General features: G+C 34.2%; 1 protein-coding gene across 19 annotated transcripts in view; it reads left to right on the top strand.

Annotated features, from left to right (window-relative positions):
* DOCK9 (dedicator of cytokinesis 9) overlaps positions 1-19,545 on the top strand; it is a 110,991-nt gene that overhangs the window by 43,796 nt on the left and 47,650 nt on the right. For all 19 annotated transcript variants that reach the window (XR_010428418.1, XM_064646048.1, XM_064646046.1 and 16 more), the window contains exons 4-15: positions 547-629; positions 1,740-1,809; positions 5,594-5,689; positions 6,079-6,213; positions 9,635-9,809; positions 10,504-10,571; positions 14,478-14,552; positions 14,647-14,787; positions 15,123-15,323; positions 15,467-15,589; positions 17,976-18,058; positions 18,500-18,622. Coding sequence is in view for 18 of the 19 variants with exons in the window: in XM_064646048.1 (XP_064502118.1) it covers positions 547-629; positions 1,740-1,809; positions 5,594-5,689; positions 6,079-6,213; positions 9,635-9,809; positions 10,504-10,571; positions 14,478-14,552; positions 14,647-14,787; positions 15,123-15,323; positions 15,467-15,589; positions 17,976-18,058; positions 18,500-18,622 (1,373 nt within the window). In the remaining variant the exon portion in view is untranslated. The remainder of the gene's footprint in view (positions 1-546; positions 630-1,739; positions 1,810-5,593; positions 5,690-6,078; positions 6,214-9,634; positions 9,810-10,503; positions 10,572-14,477; positions 14,553-14,646; positions 14,788-15,122; positions 15,324-15,466; positions 15,590-17,975; positions 18,059-18,499; positions 18,623-19,545) is intronic.

The following is a 19,545-nucleotide window of genomic DNA, read 5'->3' as shown; positions in this document are numbered from 1 at the left end:
TTTTATGTTATGACAATATGGGTGGAGTGAAATGGTATTTCCTGTAATCTAGATCAGAATTTAATGACATAATTGCTTTTCAACCACTGCAAGTGCAGAGTTTAAATTTAAATGTTAATTTAATTGCACTAGAAGTATAAATTTAAGGAAAAGATGTTTTTATTTTTCTGTATCTGTACATGTGAAATTGAAATTGAGTTTTCTTAAGGCTGAGTTGCTTTTTCAGCTGTAGTGAAATGCTGCTTTAACTTTTTGGACAACTGAAGATGGTTAATCCAGATGCTGAGTGCATTCACCATATTCTGGTTTTATAAAACATGTCTTGTGGATGATAACATTCCATTGAAACATATAATTTGTTCCAAAAAGCTATATTGCATTAGGCTATTGGCAAAAGAAAGAAAGTGTAGAGAATTTGCAGAGGTTGACATGTAACCATAGTAGTTCATAAACAGCCATATTTTAGGAGGTTTTCTTGTGTTGTGCCTAGTGAATGCCTTTAATCCTTTTCCAGTTAATACTGATATTTGGTTTTCGTTAAAACAGTGCATCAAAACCTACAATTCAGACTGGCATGTTGTTAACTATAGATATGAAGATTACTCAGGAGAGTTTAGACAGCTTCCAAAGTAAGTATGTTATCTAATGGTGTAATAAATTGAATTTGTGAAGGAACTTTAACTGTATTTAATATAAACTTATTTATTACAGAAGTATATTAATATGTGTAATATGTAAACTGAAATATGCTATATCAATGTTTAATAGTCAGTAGAGATGATAAAGATTTGTTGGGTGGAATTTATATTGATGAACTTGAACCATAAAGTCTTCTTGAAGCATTTTCTGGAAAGGTACTGTAATAGTATTGCCTTACTAATAGGCAAGTCAAAACAAGACACTGTTTCATTGACAATGTGATTTTAAGTATGATAACTAAAACAGACTAATGTTTAGATGAAACTAAAATGGTAATATCCTGTTTCCATAGCTTCAAAGGCAGCTTTTGGAACTCCCTTTAGGAGCTCAGGGAATAGAACCTAACCAAGATGGTTAGAGCAGGTTTTCACAGGATAACTCAAAGTAAAAGCTTAATCTACATCTGTTACAGACATTCTAAACCATCTGCTAGAGAAATCTTTTCATACTTCTTCAAAATTTTCTAGGGAGAGTATAGAGATTAGAAACTTAACTTAAAATGTTTGATAATGGCTAAATACTCTGAATATCCCAACTCTGGAAGATCAGTGTCTTCCCTAACTACTCTCCTGCATCTATCAGTTAAGAAATAGTTATCTTTCCTAGTTATCTTCCTAGTGAGAAGTTCTGATACCCTCACAGGTTTTGTACAAGTCAGTACCTGGTTTTTACTTGCCCTTAATAGAAACCACAATAGTCAATAGGAATTTAAATAAATGCATTGTCTGGCAAGGAGCCAATGGTTGCAGGTATGAATTCTTACTCCTAAGATATGAGGAATGCAGTGAATGAGAAAGCACTTGTTCTCTTCGGTTACACATTAGGACAGTGACAAGCAGAACAAAAGAAAGACTGTGGGCAGATGTACAAATGAGGAAAATTGATGTCTAAGAAATATACTTAACGAAAATTACATGCTTTTACTTAATTATTCTTGTGCCTTTGCCTCTTCAGTTAGGAAAAGATCTTAATTTTTGCAGCTATAAAATATGTAACTAATCACAAAATTCCTAGTACTTCAGAAGGTTTTTCTTTCCTAGTAAAGGGACAAAATCAGAAAAGCTTCCTGTTCATTTATATGAAGTGGATGAAGAAGCAGATAAAGATGAGGTGAGATAATCGTAATTCCTTACTTTCTCATGTTTTCATTAAAGAATGTTGCGAGTTTAATTAAGTGTTAATGTCAGTAAATGAGACAGATAAAATAGCTAATTTGTTTCCCAATGCAGTAGTTCAAGTTAATCTCTATCTCCTTTCAAATGGTCTTGTTCTCCTGAGGTCTGTCATGTAAACAGAAGTTTGACAGATTGTGAAATTGAAGTTTTAATACTTAGTGGTGTATAATCCTTCCCCTTTCATAAAATCTGTCATGTCTTATACTGTGTCTATGTAAGAGAGGTTTACAGAAAGAAATGTTTCATGCGGTTTAATCATGAAGTTGAGTAAAATCATAGGTGCATGTGTTCCACCATGACAGCACACGCACTTAAATAGCATACAGTGTGAGTTAAAATTAGTTTGTCACAAATCTGAGTATAGGGTAAGAGCTGGAGAGGTATCATGGAAACAAAATCTTAAAAACTTATCTAAAACTTTAAGTATTTTCTCTTTTAGGCTTAGGGAAACCAGAGATGTAAAGCCTCAAGCAATTTTCCAGTATATTTCAAATGACAAAGACCTTTTTTTCAGCAACTGCCTCTGTTATTTTTGTGATTTATTTTTTTTTACCACACCCTGTTTCGAAACACAGTGCTTAAATGCCACTGTTTTCTTTTCTGACAAGTACTTGAACTCTTACCTCTCAAAAAAGAATTAAAATAATTTTTCTTTTTTATAGTTTAACCTCTTGACAATTACTTTGCTTCTAAATTCCTGATGCTGAAAGCTGCTACACATGAAATAAAAGGATTAAAACTGAAGAAGTAGGTTGGGGAATTCATCTGAGTAGATAGATTCCTGAACAGATAGTCATGGGATGCCATTTATCCAGCACTGCTATTAATCTGAACTGTGATATTTGGCCATATAATTTCATGCATCTGTATCCAAAACTTCCTATATGTAGGATGGCAATAGTGATGATTTCTACTATACTGAAATTTAAAAGACTTGGCATTTTTTACTGTGATAATATTTCTGATAGCACAAGTGTTTTAGAAAACAGCGAGTTAAACATTAAAAAACTAAATTAATATATAATTGACTGTAATTGTTACTAGTAAATATACTTACGGCTAGAGTTAGTTAAACACTGAAAAACTATAACTTGACTATTAGCAAGTGGTATGTATTTTACTAGGAAGTACAAGGGGAAAGGACTTCCTGTTTCCTTCTGTCCAGTTTCCTTTTAGAGCAGGCAAGAACGGAGTATCTCTTTCCAAAGTGCAGCCACTGGAGAACAGGTCTGCTACTCTTTGAGGAACTTGAAGTATAAACACAAGAGAAAAGCATGCTAGGATGAAAAGGGAAGTTAATGGGACAATAGGGTGGGGGGACACCATAAATTCTTTCATCGAGGGAAGAATTAATGCAAGAGGTTTTTCTTTCAAACATTAACATCTTTCTATGCCAAAAAGCACAGATGCAAATCTTAGATTGAAAGTTGTTTGGTCTTCTTTTTGTTTCACTTTTGTTTGTGTTTGAAGAAAGCTGATTTATTATGAGAATGATCGAAAACAAGAAGCTACAAGTGATTAAAACTTGGAGGAAAATCAGATAGAGATTAGTTTAATCATGCATCTTTAAAAAGGAGAGAATTACCTATCCAAAACTATTTTGGGCTATCAGGCCATCAGGTTGATGTTTGTAAACGGTATTTTTAAATCTACTATGTGATCAAGATATGGGCTTGTTTTTGTTGAAACAGTTGCTGTTGAAGTAAAGTTTGAAGCCAAGTTTGTGGGAAAGATAATTAAAAAAACTTAAGCACAGCGTGCAGCAGTTATGATAAAAGTGAGGAAATTACCTTACCAGCTGGAAACAGGAAGTATGATTTCAGTGTAAGAGTCATGTGTTAACAACTGGACTCTGGGTTCCTTTGTATTAACAGATGGTCAGCTGGAAAGATTCAGTAGCTTTTTGGCTCTGTAGGCAGGAGTTACGCCTGACGGAAAGATATGGTGTAACTGGAGAAGCCCAAATGATGATCAGTTTTATTGTTAGAAAACAACATGCAGCTCAGCAGAGTTGGGAAACCATGCACCTCAGAGACTGGGAATTGGGAAAAGAGTCTTAAGGGAGCTAAATCCTAATTTTTATTTACACAGGTAATGTAGGAGTTTTTGTAATGTCAGATGATCCTATGTTTGGTTTGTGAAGTTATAGATAAGCATTGTTTGTTTTGTGCCAAATTTTGACAGTAACTCATGATCTACTCATCATCTCAACACTTGTAAAGGTGGTTTTACATCACCCTTTCCTTTGGAGTGAATTCTTGCTGGGTGAAGAATCATAGTTGGAAACCCCATGTTTTAAGTTATCTCTGTATCTTGATTCTTTTACAAGAAAAATGGTTATCTAGGTAATACAATAAGGGTGGAGACTAGTGACTTGAAAAATATGAAACAAGACCACTGTATTGCTTGGACAGTGAGACTCACTGAGGCAAATGAAAATTTACTGAGTATTTCTGGTGTATGCTTTTGAGGCATTCTGTCAGATGCTCTGATAGTTGGAGACCATGTCATCCTTAATGGGCCTAAATTCCATAGTGCCAAGCTGATTATCAATTTTGAAGGAACAGATTGATGCATCTTTTGCCTTCTGTTCACAGTTTTTTGAAGTTCACATGTGCATATGCATATGAATATGCAAGCTAGACAAACTAAATAAGCTGTAAATAAATAACCTAGTAACTTTTTACAGAACGTTCCTTGATTTAGTTCCAAAAACTAAGTCATATTATTATGTCTGGGTAATAAATTACCAGTATTTATCTTCTAGATGGTTGAAAATCTTCCTACATGTCTAATTCATTAATGGTTTTGTTTCAAAATTGGTTATGTCAACTGGAAACCATGGCAAAGTCAGCTTGGAAGTACTCTAAAAGATTACTTGGAACTGGTGATTTAATATTTATTCTGTGGCAATTATAAATCTGGCTTCTTGATCTGATTTGATAGCAGTGTGCTGGGTTTTGGTAGTTATTGACATCCTAAGGGTTTCAATGCAGTTACTCATTGCCATGAACTGGCAGATAGGTGTGGTATACAGGCACAGTATACAGGTATACAGGTGTGATGTGTGATGTATGCATTGGATCTACTGTTTGTGAACTTGCCATTGGTGCTGTTCTCTTTATAAAGCTTTGATTCTGATCTGTAAAAGGGCAGATCCAATTCAAGAATTCAAGACTTAGTTCTCTGTAAATTTTTAAGTAAGTAATGTCTTTGAAGTACTGCATATAAAACAAAATTATTTGAGAAATCTTGATTGAAGTTTTGGAGAGGCATGTATTTACATTGTTCTTTTTGGCAATAGAAATTGGTAAAAGTTCATGTGGTTCAAGATTAGAATATATGAAAAAGGTTACAAAATCAATGTAAGTAAATGTTTTGAATGTTTCCTCATTCCACTATTGCAGTGGGATTTATCTTGACTAACATTTAGCTATCTGTAAGCTGGATCATCCTTCTGGCCATAGAGAAAGCCTGTATAAGTGGCCAGATTATATATTAAAAGTTAGATTAGGTCGATTTCACCCCAGATCTTAAAATGAAATAATTAGGAAGCTACAGAATTTCAGCAGGGACTCATGGTACATTATCATTACATTATGAACGTAGTTATTCCAGCTTCTAAAGTGACTTCTGAAATTTTTGATAAATGCTACTCAGACTGTGATACAAAACTTGACCTTTTTTTTCCTTCCCCCATCTTCCTTTTTCATCTCCAGGATGCAGCATCTCTTGGGTCTCAAAAGGGTGGAATAACAAAACAAGGATGGCTGCACAAAGGCAACATGAATAGTGCAATCAGTGTGACAATGAGAGTAAGTTTAAGAGTGTCTTATGCATGGTAAAAAACTGAACACCAATATTAAACATCCCTGTGCCTTTGAAAAGTGAATTTGTATGTGGATTAGTTCTAGAAAAAATTGTGTGACATGAAAGAGGGAAGCTTTTATGTAATTTATATATCTGAAATCTTGCTATCCTTTTGTTACACATAAATCAGGAAAAAAAATTAATTTTTAAAAAGTTAATTTTCTTTTAATTAATCATTTCTGGTTTATTTTCTGAGGATACTGATTAGGTTATTTGTAAATAAAAGCTCTTTTTCTATTACCTACTGTGTAAATAGCACTTATGGGTATTGTAATATGAAGATGGTTAATACTGGTGTTGTAACTGCTTTTCTTTCCTACTTTCTTTGCACCAGTCATTTAAAAGAAGATTTTTCCACTTAATCCAACTTGGTGATGGATCCTATAATCTCAATTTCTACAAAGATGAAAAAATATCAAAAGAACCAAAAGGATCAATATTTCTAGATTCGTGCATGGGAGTAGTTCAGGTAATTATAATTATTCTGCCTGTTTTCAGTGAATTCTGTATTTGATGGTAAATGCAATTTCTTTCAAAATACAGATACATGCTTTTATATGTAGATAAGTACCTGTTATGCAGAGGAACAAATATACATGCTGCATCTTGCAAAAGCAGTGAACAAGATTTCAAGGGGCAGGAGACTGAATTTTTAAAATCCTTCTGAAAAGAACATGAATTACTAGTTGATAACCAGATTTTAAGGCAAACGCACAAAGAACCCAAAACTTAAATCATGGCAAATTAATGACAGCACAAAACTGAAGTTCATTTCAGTTGGATTCTGTACTAACATGAGCTGTAAAATTTTTTTCATAGCTTCTTGTGTGGGATTTTTGTTGTGGGAATTGTATTAAATTCAGTCACTCTTCCAGATGCTTTCATTTGACCTTTATACTGTTACTTTTGTGTGCTTTTCTTTATTTTAAAAAGTTAAGGGCTTTGGTCAAATGTTTGTCAGTAACAAGTGCCAAAGAAAAGCTTATTTTTCTTTTTCTTGTGATTCTGTTATGTATTTATAGTACAGCCTGTAACTGTTCTGTTAAGCACAGCATACCTGGAAGAAACCCTTGGGTTTTAGTACTTTTTTTTTAACTTGCATGGAAATAGGTGAAGTTTAATAAAAATGTATTTCTTAAATAATATTTTTTTGGTATAAGGTTGTTTGATTTCAACAAAGAGATACAGCAGCTGTACAGAGGATTTTTTCCCCCAAATATTGTAGTGATGTTTTTGATACATATTTAATAGGCAATTTGCACTGAAATCTTAAAACTGTAATAAATTTAACCATATTGCAAGTTCTATATACAATTTTACAAAAATTGTTTAGGGGTTCCTAAACTCAGTTGTAGTCTCGTCAACGTATATAAATACCTGAAGGGAGGGTACAAAGAGGACAGAGCCAGGTTCTGCTCAGTGATGCCCAGTGACAGGGCTGGAGGCAGTTGGCACAAACTGAAACAGAGGAGGTTCCCTCCAAACATCAGTTTTTCATTGTGAGAGTGACTGAGCATTGGCACAGGTTGCCCAGAGAGCTTGTGGAGTCTCTATTCTTGGAGATCTTCAAAAGCTTCCTAGACATGATCCTGTGCCAACTGGAGGGAGGTTGGATGAAATGACCACTAGAGGCCCCTTCTAACCTCTAACCATTCTATGATTTTATGGTTTCGGGGTTTAAAACCTGAAAATCTCCTTTTTTCTTATTCATACTTTCATAGTGTTCATACGTTCTGTTCCGTCAGTTCAATTCAAGTAACCTGAAGTTTCCTCAGACTTTTCCAGGAGCTTGCTTTTTTTTTAAAAAAAAAAATTTATTACTGTTCCTTTGTTCTTGAGTAAAACTGTCCTTTGGATGCTTTAGAATTAATAACTGTCTTGTGTCTCAAACACTCTACTGTATTTTCCGGTACCGTCAGTGTTCGTCTTGGCATCTGGTCTTCAAAACTGCATGTAAAAATTTGAGACTAAGTTATGAATCAGCATCAGATGCAAAATCAAAACCAGTTAATGCTCGCTTTTAAGAAACCAGGTAGTCGTTCAGTAGCTAGAATAATGAGGTTTGAAAATAGCTATTATCTTCACTTGAATTGTTGGTGAGGAGCAAGTAAACAATATTTTGAATTATCAAATATTATACATAATGGCCCTATTCCAGACATGTAATTTTATTATTTTATATTATGTACTGATCTAATTTTATTGTTTTACTGTTACTTATTATTGGTGTTGTATTAGCAACGATAAACTGTTATGAGGGAAAAAGTGGTAGAAATTGCATTTCTATTTAACGGAAGAGGAAAATAAAGTGGCCACGGTACTTTGGAGTAGTCTGACATGGAATTCATAGAAATGGTTTTTCTTAGGTAGGCATGCTGCCAGGCTTTTGTTCTCAGAAAGAAACTACTTGTTTCAGAGCTAGTCTTTCCACTGAGGGGAGATAAGTTACTATTGCATTCCTATAACATTTCTCATTTCTGTTTTTGAGTTCATTTAGTACACGTGCATAATTATTTTTTCAAAGCCAGTAGATACCTGAGAGGAAAATACTGACTTCACTAACAGACACTGAAGATAGAGCAGAATATGCTCCTTTGTCAATACGTGTATAAGAGGAATGCTGAATTTGTGCAATAGCAGGGTTTTGTTTGGTTGGGGTTTTTGGTTTGGGTGGATTTTTTTTCCCCAAAACTTAAATGAAGAGACAGGAATTCCCAGAATAGTTTTTGGGGTTTCTGGGTTTTGTTTTGTTGGGGTTATTGTTTTAATACTAAAGTATATTGAGACTTTTCTGATCAGCGATGTGGAGCACATAATATGTGCAGTGTAACTGTTCACACAGACAGCCACATATAAAGTCATAGTTGCTCTAATTCAGTGTCTTTTGAAAACTGAGAAGTGTGATATGTACCACCTGTGTCAAGATTTTATTCTGTGAAAGTTAGAGCTTACTGTTCTTTGAATTTTTCATTTACTTCATCACTGATTTCTGCTGGTAAGACTGCCTATAGATCTGGAGTCCATACCTATAGATCCATATAGATCTGGAGTACATTTGTTCATATCCTTCATAACAGAAACTGATCTTTGCTAGAAAGCTGACTGTCTTGCCAACCAGTACTTAGTCTGTTAATTGAAAAATCTAAAGTGCAGTGAAACTAAAATATAATTTGGCATTTAATTTAACTTAAACAAAAATCCCCCAACCATTAAGTCTGTCATATTGTTTATTGTAATGTTTATCTAATGAATTATCAATTTTTAAAATTAAATTGATGATAGTACAGAATTTTCATTTAAGATTCATTCCCAGAAACATGAGTCAGGCTAGGTAGCATTTGAAGGCTTGATTTAAATTGGGCAAAAAGGATGACAGTAATGGTTGAGGAATAAAGGAGGAACTGATTCCCAACTTCATGTATATTTATAAGACTAGCAATTCAAGGCTGATGTTGGTTATGATTTTATCTCTGGTATAAAATCCCAGTGTGCAAACAGTTGTCACTCAGATATTAATGGAGTTTTTTGCTTTTTTAATTTTTTTTCTTTAGTAGATCTTGGTTAGCTTCATTTCCAGATGATCTGGGTACATAAACAATTGATACTTGGAAATTTGATTTTTAGTTTTTTTTTAAGGTGATGGCAACCAGAATGATTAAGGGAAGCTGGAAAATGGGCTGTTATCTTTCCTACTTGCCCTTATTGCAAGGGCATGGTACAAATGACTTCAGAAGGTCAAATGTCAGAGACGAAAAAGTGTAATTATAATGCACTTGTTCAAAATGTGAAACTGTGTATTTCTGTATAAAACATCTGAAATATGTTTAACTTTCTTTGATTTGATTAGACGGTATGTAAAGATATTACACAGATCTTTTATTTTCTTATAGAATAATAAGGTCAGACGTTTTGCATTTGAGCTCAAGATGCAAGACAAGAGTAGTTATCTTCTAGCTGCTGACAGTGAACTTGAAATGGAAGAGTGGATAAACACTCTGAACAAAATCCTTCAGCTTAACTTCGAGGCTGCAATGCAAGAAAAAAGAAATGGAGAGTCTCATGAAGGTAAGCAGGGTTTCAAGCCTGAGAATGGATGGGGAGGGAAGCTGGTAGGAAACCAACAATATGCATATCCAGAAGAACCTGGAAAATATTATGAAAGGTTGTTCTCTTACAAATAGCACAAGTACCTAAAGGGATCATTACAGTTTAAAGTGAGATATCACATCTTTGAAGACTGTCAGAATTTAGCGTGGTGTTTACAACAAAGCCAGATCAGAAAAGGAGAAGCTTGTAGCTCTGTGAAAGACATTTTAGTCAGTGACCTTAGAACTGTAAGATGCTTATAGCTAACTGAATGGTTGCTTTGTAAATCCAGTAACTGTTGGAGAGTAGAGCTAGGAACCTAATGAACAGAGGGAACTTGTTTTGAAATCAAGTTACAATGAATAGTGGAAAGAGTAATGTAAATTTTGTGTATTGAGTATCCCCTTTCCCTGTGCAGATATCAAAATTAATATTAAAGCTGTGTTCTAGGTAAGATTACAAATAACTGCTACTATACTGATTTTTGTTACTAGTTACATCTTCCAAGAAGTCACTGTATCAAAATGTAATGATAGAGTTGTCCACAACCTGTTTATGTTAACAGTTGTCATTTTTGAGGGGGTAGGAGATAAAAAAAATAATTTTTGCTATGGAGTTTTGTGAGTACTTTAGGTTTTTATATTTATTTTAAAATGTGGGTTTATAATTTCAGATGATGAACAAAGCAGACTGGAAAGCTCATCAAGTAGTTTTGATAACTACTATCCTGAAATTGCCAAGGTAATATATATATAATAAATGTCAATTTAGGATATAAAATACTAAACATAAGTTAGCTACATGAACTTTCAGTAAAGGTAAGACACTGGTTTCTAGCTTTCAGTCAGTTTGTGATGCTTTCAAAACTTGGAAGCTCTTTCATTAATATGGTTATTGAGCTTCTTCATTTTCTGCTTTTATAAGCAATCTAGATACTGTCTTGAAGTTGCCTATATAACTCTGGACATATTATTTCAATCCAGCATGTTTTATTATAATTTTACTAATTAATTATATTTTGTATGGGTTTATTGCATGCAGGTAAGTCCTTAAGTATTTCTGTAGAAATCTAGTTATACTGAAATTAAGTTTTATTTTTATATTTAAAAAATCCAGAACCGCTTAATAGAAGTGATGAAGTGAATGTATTTTAAGATGTTTGTATATATAATGACCTGGCAGGTTCGTGGATCATTCCTGTAGTGCCATGGTTTTTGCTTTTCAATTTTGTACTTACAGAAGTGTGGTGGAAATTAGAATAAAATAAAATAGAAGTAGAAAATAAAAGTAACTTCCTCAGCCCATTTGCAGACTTTGTTTCAGTTAAATCAGGGACTTGCATGTTGCAATAAATTTTGTGAGTTCTGTAAAGGAGAAATTTTTGTTAAATTGCCCAAGTACTGTAATTGATGACCTTTTCTATTGAAGTTTGCAGAATCCAAACTTTTTCCTGTAACTTCCTTTTTCTTCTGTGTGGTGCAGCCTGGAGTCTAGAAACTTTTCTAGTTGACCATGCTCTGGAATGCTCTTTCCTTCTTTTTTGAGGATCTGTCTGACCTAGTAACTACTCCTGAAGGAAGCAAAGCTTATGAACTGAGAACAAGCAAACGAAATTCTATCTATTAGGGTAGCTAATATCAAAAGATCCAGTCAGAATATGTTAACAAGCTTTTAGCACCCAAATTGGTTGGCTGACTTAATTCTTTCTGATACTGCTTTGTAATCAATTTAGCACATATACACAAAAAGCTATTATGTGATAATCTAGCTCCAGATACCTCTGTATTTGGAAATGAATTGGGATTGTGGTACATACAATCAAGGTTTCCTTGGAAGAGCTGTAAGCATCAAACATCACACTTACATGAGGCTATGAAAATTTATTTCAGAAACAAATATAAAATTAGATGCTTTTTTTGGTACAGAAGATTATTCTTTCTTTATAGTCAGAGTTATTGTAATGTTTAGGTTCCATATTCCTTACAGAAGAGACTTTAATTCAGGGCTGCAGCACCTGCATATGGCTTTAGTACTACAGTTGCTGCTTCCTGTTTCCATAACCTTTGGATCGGAAACGTGTAGCTCGTTAAGCTTGGTATTTTTCTAGTGTATTATTTTTATCACCTCTTTAAGCACTGGCTTTTTTTTTTATTATTCCATAGTTATAACCCATTTAAATTTCAAAATAAGTTTTTTTGTTTTCCCATTCTAGTTTATCTGTACTAAACACTACATTTTAAAATAATGTACGGTAATGTATTGTCCTAGCCTTCTTTTTTTCCTGAGGAGAAGAACACAGAAAAGTCTGCCTGTATGCATTGGTACGCTGTTTGTGCCTTAACTCAATTGCTTTATATAAATGCTATTTGTTTTGAGGATTTTTTTTGTCCTCTATTCATTCTTGCACTGTCTTTTCAGCTGTTGTTTGGATTTAGTTCTTTTTTTCCCCAGTGGAAGCCTTACAAGGCATTGGTCCTTCTCTTAGAAGAGTTTATAGTTGCTCTATTATTTTTGTTGGTTCTAGGAGGAGAATTTCACAATAGCTGACCTCATATCCTTATGAGGAGAGAGAAATTCCTTCAGGGGGGATTGTAGAGCACCTGACAATAGGGGAAAAAACAGTCTTCTCAGGAAGGGTTTAACCCTTGTAAGTACATCTCCAAACCTTGATTTTTCTATCAACAGCTGCTAGTTTATGATATAAATTAAATAGGATGGTATTTTGCACTTCAGTGCAAAGATGTGCACACATATATCTGATTCTGTCTGTCTTTCCTGCCTACTTCACAGTCCTTTTATCTATAATGTAAGTACCAAGAGCGAATGTAGAGGGGTTTTGTAGTGGGTGTTTGTTTGGGTTTTTTGTTCGGTTGTTTTTGGAGTTGTTTTGTTTTTTAATCTTAAAATAAAACGAATTAGCCCTCTAAAATAACTGTGTGACTGTCGTGATAAGTGTGCCCAAGTACCTCCTTAGCCATTACGGGTCCCCAAAATTCACTGAGGTGGGAAAATATTCTCTCTGTTTTACAGATGAGGAAATTAAATTAGAGTCACTTATGCTATAGAGAGGGTCAATGACTACGTGCATTTTCTGTTCTTGACTTCTGAACACTGCCCCTGATCTGTCAGTCAAAAATGCATATATTCGTCTTGTCTTTAGTGCACAAAACACCAAAGCCTCTAAAACTCTTCAAGATGCTTTAGCCGAAACAGTTTGTATCTTGCTCTTATGGCTAGGTCATGTTCATCCTCAGTTCTTGCCACTGATTATTGCCTTTGCAACACATGCACGCAACTTTTTGCCGTCTTTAAACTTCTTCACGTTCCTGTATTTCTCAGTCATACCAGACTTTGCTGTTGAACAAGCAAACTCTGGCAGTACTCTGCTGGTATCGAGTATTTGGGTCGTCTCTTTCACAGCAACTCTTGTTTTTTCTCCTGTGTGTGCTAAAGATAACAAAGTAAATTAAATGAAAACCATTAGAGCATTTGTACTCAAAATAGCACCTCAGAAGTTTTTTTCTGTAGTACATCCTTTAAAGCAGATTATTTTTTTAAATTTCTGTTATCAACCTAAAAATAGGATTTTGAGCTCTTAGATTATGTTCTTTTGTTTTGGTTTGTTTTTTTTTTCTTTTTCTTGAGACATAGGAGAAGTTGCTTCAAACTCCAGCAAAGCAGATGTAGGCAGTAGGTCACTTCCAGCTGATGGTCAGTGATGAGAATTTTGAGTTTGTAACTTCTTTTAACCCATACAGCTTAATCCAAAGAGAGACACCTGTCTGTAATGTAATACTTTGTATCCCTGTTTAGCCAGCTGCTACTTTGGGAATGGCAGCTTTCCTGCATGGATAATTTTGACACATGCATATGTTCATTTGTCATGTCCTGTGACTTTAAAAATCATAGAATACTCTTTAAATAATACCTTTTTCCAAAAAAGGTAACCTGTGTATACAGTCAGTTTTCACATTCTATTTTGTAGCACTTCGCTTTTTACTGTTAATAGATGGCTATCCACAAATCCCAGGCAGGATCAGTGTACAGTGAACTCCGCAAAGTAACTTTTAAGTGTGAGGGGTTCGTCCTTTGGAAGTTTTGGAGGTTTTTCCAGCTACCCACAGGAAAACCACTTCTTTGGCAATAGAGCTCAAGAGAAGCAAAAAAAGAAAGCAACCAAGAAAAAGAAAAAAGAAAGGGAGCTATGATGGTGTTTCTTAATTTAGATGATCTGTTGTTTCCTGAGCAATCTTATGTTCTCAGGATAGCTCTGAGCTTTAACCTACAGTCATAATTTATTTTTTCATTTAAATAAAATGATGTTGTGAAAGTCATTGTTTAAGGAGGCAAAGTACTATGTAAGTTACGCTGGAGTATACTTCCCATAAACTTGGAAGGTTACCTGTTGCTGATATAAGTTTTTAGATTTCTAGGCCTGGAAGAAAGCCTTTAGAGGAGAGGCTCTCACTTTTTACTTAGACATGGTGGAGCAATGTAAACTAAGGAGTTACAAAGCTCAGTAGTGGAAAAACAAATGCATGAATTAAAAATGTGTAAAGCTTTGAACATCACAGAAAAGGGATGACACTTAAATCCACTTTTATTTAATAGTGCAATACTAAGACTTTTTTTTCTTATTTTGAACAGAGTACCAGAGAAGCAGAAATCAAGCTGAAAAGTGAAAGCAGAGTTAAGCTTTTTGCCTTGGATCCAGATGCACAGGTTAGACTTCTTAAAAGGAAGCAGTGGTTTTTTTATGTTGATCATTTTGAGATGAAAACCAACTTACTGTAATTTTTCTTTTCTCTTTTTAAAGAAACTAGACTTTTCTAGTATTGAACCAGAAGTGAAGCCATTTGAAGAGAAATTTGGAAAAAAAATTCTTGTGAGGTGTAACGATTTATCTTTTAATTTGCAAAGCTGCGTTGCAGAAAACGAAGAAGGACCAACAACAAATGTAAATAATTATTCTAATTACTTTCTGTTAATATGTTAATGAGTGTCTTAATGGCAGGGATTCCTTGCTGTGATTGAGAAGTTTGTATTGTGGGGATTTTTTTTCTACTCTTTTAAATCAAAATGAAAGCCTAAATCCTACAAAAAGTAGCTTTGCTAATATTTTTGCTGTGCAATAGAGAGAGAAATTTTTCTTTTACTCTCTTTTACATCTTGTCAGTAATATCTAGTGATGGATGTGTTTATGAAAATGTTACTCATCTTTCTTTTGTGCACATTTTTACAGCGATATGGATACCAGCAATGACACTTGATTCTTTTTTTTTTAATGTCTAGGTAGAACCTTTCTTTGTCACATTGTCACTATTTGATATTAAAAACAACAGGAAGATTTCAGCAGATTTCCATGTTGATTTGAACCACCCCTCAGTAAGGCACATGATACCCAGTGTACCTCAACAAATGATGAATGGCAGCGGTGATAGCTTACACAGAATTCAAGACATTCATGAAACTGTGTTACAATATCCAAAGCAGGTAAGAACTAGTAACCTAAAGAATTAATAGGATTTTGGATACAAGAAAAGAGTTTTCCTGTATGACTTGGATGGCTTTCTATTATGTGTTGTAAAATGTTGCCTGCATTTTCCTTTTATATTTATTTCTCATTTCATTTCTAGGGAATATTCTCAGTCACATGTCCTCATACTGACATTTTCCTTGTGGCTAGAATAGAAAAGGTATTACAAGGAAGTGTTACACATTGTGCTGAACCATATATGAAAAGTTCAGATTCTTCAAAGGTATGTTATTTTCTTCTGTGGCATGAACAAAATACTGAGGCAAAGAAGGTTGATTTTGAATTAGTAAATATCAATCAAAACCGTAGTTGTTTTCTAGTAAATTCGGATAACTACAATTTAGTAAATAAAATTCAGTTATTACTAGTAACTATTATTACATTATAGATAAAGTCTAACATTTTATTTGAAACATTTATTTCACTTTTTCTAATTGTGACAATCTATGATTTTTATAATGTCTTTAAACTGGTTTGACAAAAGTGTATTGAACTTCAGTGTGAAAGTTAAGTTGAAAAATTTTGAACAGTGAAATATTGATCATAAATTAACTGTATGTCTCTCTTAGTTAATGCATCTTATGTACTATATCATTGTTGACTTTTCCTTTGTCTCACTTTCTGGTGACCACAGTTTACTGGAACTTTATCTGCACTCTTGATGTTTTTTTCCTTCAGAACCACTGAGATCATTAAGCTTTTGGTTTTATATATAAAATGCTTTGCAGGTTTGAGAGAAGTCAAAATCACTTTTAGAAATAAACCACTGAACCATCTTAAGTTTTCAGGAGTCTCAGATGACAAAAGATTTTAATATTCTCTGAAATGTATCTACAAAAAGTTTTGTTAGTTGCTACTTCTTGTTTGTCACTGAATAAATAGAGGTTTGATTTTGTTGATTTACAGTTACACTTAAATAGCTGGGCCAGGATATTGGAGAAGAGTGTTTTTTAAGCACTGTCAGCTACTGTTGACATTCTTCCTGTTTTCAGCTAGTGAAAGGGAAGAAGGAATGGTTAACTTTCAGTGTCTGCAGAGGAACAATGCTCTTTCCTACGGATTTACTGCTGGCCAAGCTACATGTAAAAGACCCTGTATTTTTCACTTGGTCTTAATATAGATCAACCTACTGATTTGCTTTTCCAGGAATGCTTGAGATTTTTTTTTCAGCTATTGTTGGAAAACAGCAGCTTTGTATTTTAGGAGTCTGGTTTTAAAGTGTATGCTGACTGTGACTGAAGTTAAAACAAACCTGAACTGAGTAGCTGATTTTGGTGGCCTTGGGCTTGAGCCACATAGGAAGGTTGAGCAAGCCCGAGTGTTCCCACATTTGATGCTGCAGGCTAGACTTGTGCTGCCCTGTGCTACAGGAATAGCCAGTAGGAACACTCTTGGTTATATTAACTTACGCTGTACATTTCTGGTATTCAATTGCTTATCATTTTATACAACTGAACACTTTGTTTGAAATTTGTTTCAGTTCTTGTTCATAGGGATTACAGTGTATTAACAACAACAGAATAGTACTAGTTATATAGGCTTCCATTTGTATCAGTGCAATGAGCAAGTTCCTGTTCCCTGCAAAATTACTACTCTGGACAAGGGAAAGGGAAAACAGAAGTAGCAAATTCTGTAGCCAAGGAATCGCTTGTTCTCCCCTTAAACATTGATTTCATGATGATTACTTATCAAGGTTTTATGCTTCCAAGTGCCATTTCCCCCTTTTTACAGGAAAGGATAATAGAGACTTGGCTCAAACACAGTAATAGAATCAGCTCTTTATAATGTCAGCAGCATAGATCAGACATAATATTCAGGCAGTTTTACTCTGTAGGTTGTTTTGTCTCTGACAAATAATTTTGCTCTGTGAAGCTGATTTCTGGAAAAGAGAAGCCCACTGCTCTGTCAGAAACTTCTGCTTAGATCAATTGGTTCAGCTCAGTGTTGAACATCTCATACCAGTGCATTTCTAGCTATGATTGTTGTACATGTTGGCTGTATATAATGGAATTTTTTGTTATTTCAAAAGTTAACAAAATCAAAAATTTGAATTTTTAATGAAAACAATATTGCGATGTCACTACATAGGATTGTCCGTGTGCATAGGATTGTACGTGTGATCTTCATAAAACTCCTCCCCATATTCTGTGTGTATTTGTAATACAAATATTGCAGAGTATTGTAGTATTTAGTCTACAGGAATGTATTCTGGTACATAGGATGGGTGGTGAATAGGGGAACAAATGGGAGTTGAAATGTTTTTTTTTCCTGGAATTTGAGTTTTGTCTTAAGAAACAGTTGATTTTTGCTCTAGCTTTCCATATAAGTTTTGTATATAATAATTTTTTTCTCAATTAAATATTTATTATCAGGGGTGTAGATATGTCTGTGTTTTCACCTGTGAAATGCTGTGAAATGAACAGGCTGTGCTTAACCTGAAATGAATCATTAAGAGGCATTTTCAATTGTCTTTCACTCACATACTTAGGATTAATCTTCTAAAGAAGATTTTCTAATTCATGTCAGTGTCAACATATGTTTTTTTCTTGAGTACTAGTGGTGCAAAAAATTTAGCTTTTCAAGCATGGCATTTCTCATGTCCCTTGCAGGTTGCACAGAAAGTTTTGAAGAATGCTAAGCAGGCATGCCAGCGATTAGGTCAATATAGAATGCCTTTTGCCTGGGCAGCTAGGTAAGGACAAATCTTGTCAATTGGGTTTTTTTTTCTTGACTTTTCTCTAACATTATTTTCTGCATCTCCCTTCTTGTAAAACTTAATGTGCTATTTAAATTGTTGATTGTTTTGCTTTCAATTAACCAAAGCTTCTGACAAATTTACACTTCAGCTCTGTAGTAGGAAAAAAAGTTATAAACATTCATTACATTATTATTTAAACCATTAAATATTGCCAACTGTTTTCTATTGACAATATTTTTTTAAGCTATTCAGAGTGAAGTGGTTCACACTTATTTGTTAGACTGAGCTATTTATATGTTAAAACTCACCTACAAGAGTGTTAAATGTGTAATATGGAGGATGGTGCAGTATGCTCTGATTTCTAATAAAGAAATTTCCTGAAGTGAATTTCAGCACTGTCATAAACTCAGCTGAAGGCAAGACTTTTACTTTCAGGACACTGTTTAAAGATGCCTCAGGAACTCTGGACAAAAATGCAAGATTTTCTCCTCTCTTCAGACAAGACAGTAATAAACTCTCAAATGAAGACATGCTGAAATCGTTAGCAGATTTCAGGAAGTAAGTCTAATTTTCCCACTTTGAAAAACAAAACCAAACCAAACAAACACCTGAACATCCCCCATTCCTCACCCTAAGCCCCCTCATATTTTGTTATGTTCTTGAACTGGAGCATCTAATATTTTGACATATGTATTTGTATGTCTTTAATTTCAAATATGGAAGCTGTATAAATATAATCAAGACCTTCACACAGGCTACAGATCCTTCCTTTGCAGTGTTTGGGGGCTCCAAGTGGGACTGAAGTATTATGCCACGTGTAACATGCAATCAGCATCATAGCCTGAAGTAGCTCTGTGCTAGGAGTTATACTCACAAAATATGCTCTTCTGGTTCTCAAAGGAAAGCAAATATGAGCATAAATCATCTGTTCACTGACCTTGGACAGAGAATGCTAGCTCTCAGGAAAAGGGATTCAAGCCAGTAGCTAGTCCGTGTTCCTTGGGAGTGCATGTCTCAGGATGGCTAAATAACAGAACGTAGATTATTTTTTTTTACAAAGTATTCTTAAAGACTTCATCAGTTTATGTGCAAGAATGTATCACCGACAGGTGATCATATTCATAAAGTTGTTAATCCCCTTATTAAATAGGATGTAAAGTAATGGAGTAATCTTTGCTGCTTTGCAAAGATGTTTCCACTTCTGTTATGATAGAGTTAGCTGGAGTGGTATTGATTTGAATGATCACTAAGCACAAAAGGCTGGGCTGTAGTTTCTTTATTTTATTCTTGCTTAACAAATCTGATAAGGAGATGAGGTTTGTAAGAGTTATTTTAATTCACTTTTAGCAAGTGTCTTAAAATTTCATTGGCATTTATGTAGCATTGAAATGGCTGTGTACTGATACTCCTTGCCATAAATTGAAACTAATAGTAAATTAGCCTGCCATGTCGTTTTACTTTGTGAATTAAGAAAATGCTTT

This window comes from Pseudopipra pipra, chromosome 2, assembly GCF_036250125.1.
Source record: "Pseudopipra pipra isolate bDixPip1 chromosome 2, bDixPip1.hap1, whole genome shotgun sequence".
NCBI classification, from domain to species: Eukaryota; Metazoa; Chordata; class Aves; order Passeriformes; family Pipridae; genus Pseudopipra; species Pseudopipra pipra.
This window is presented reverse-complemented; position numbering and strand designations above follow the sequence as displayed.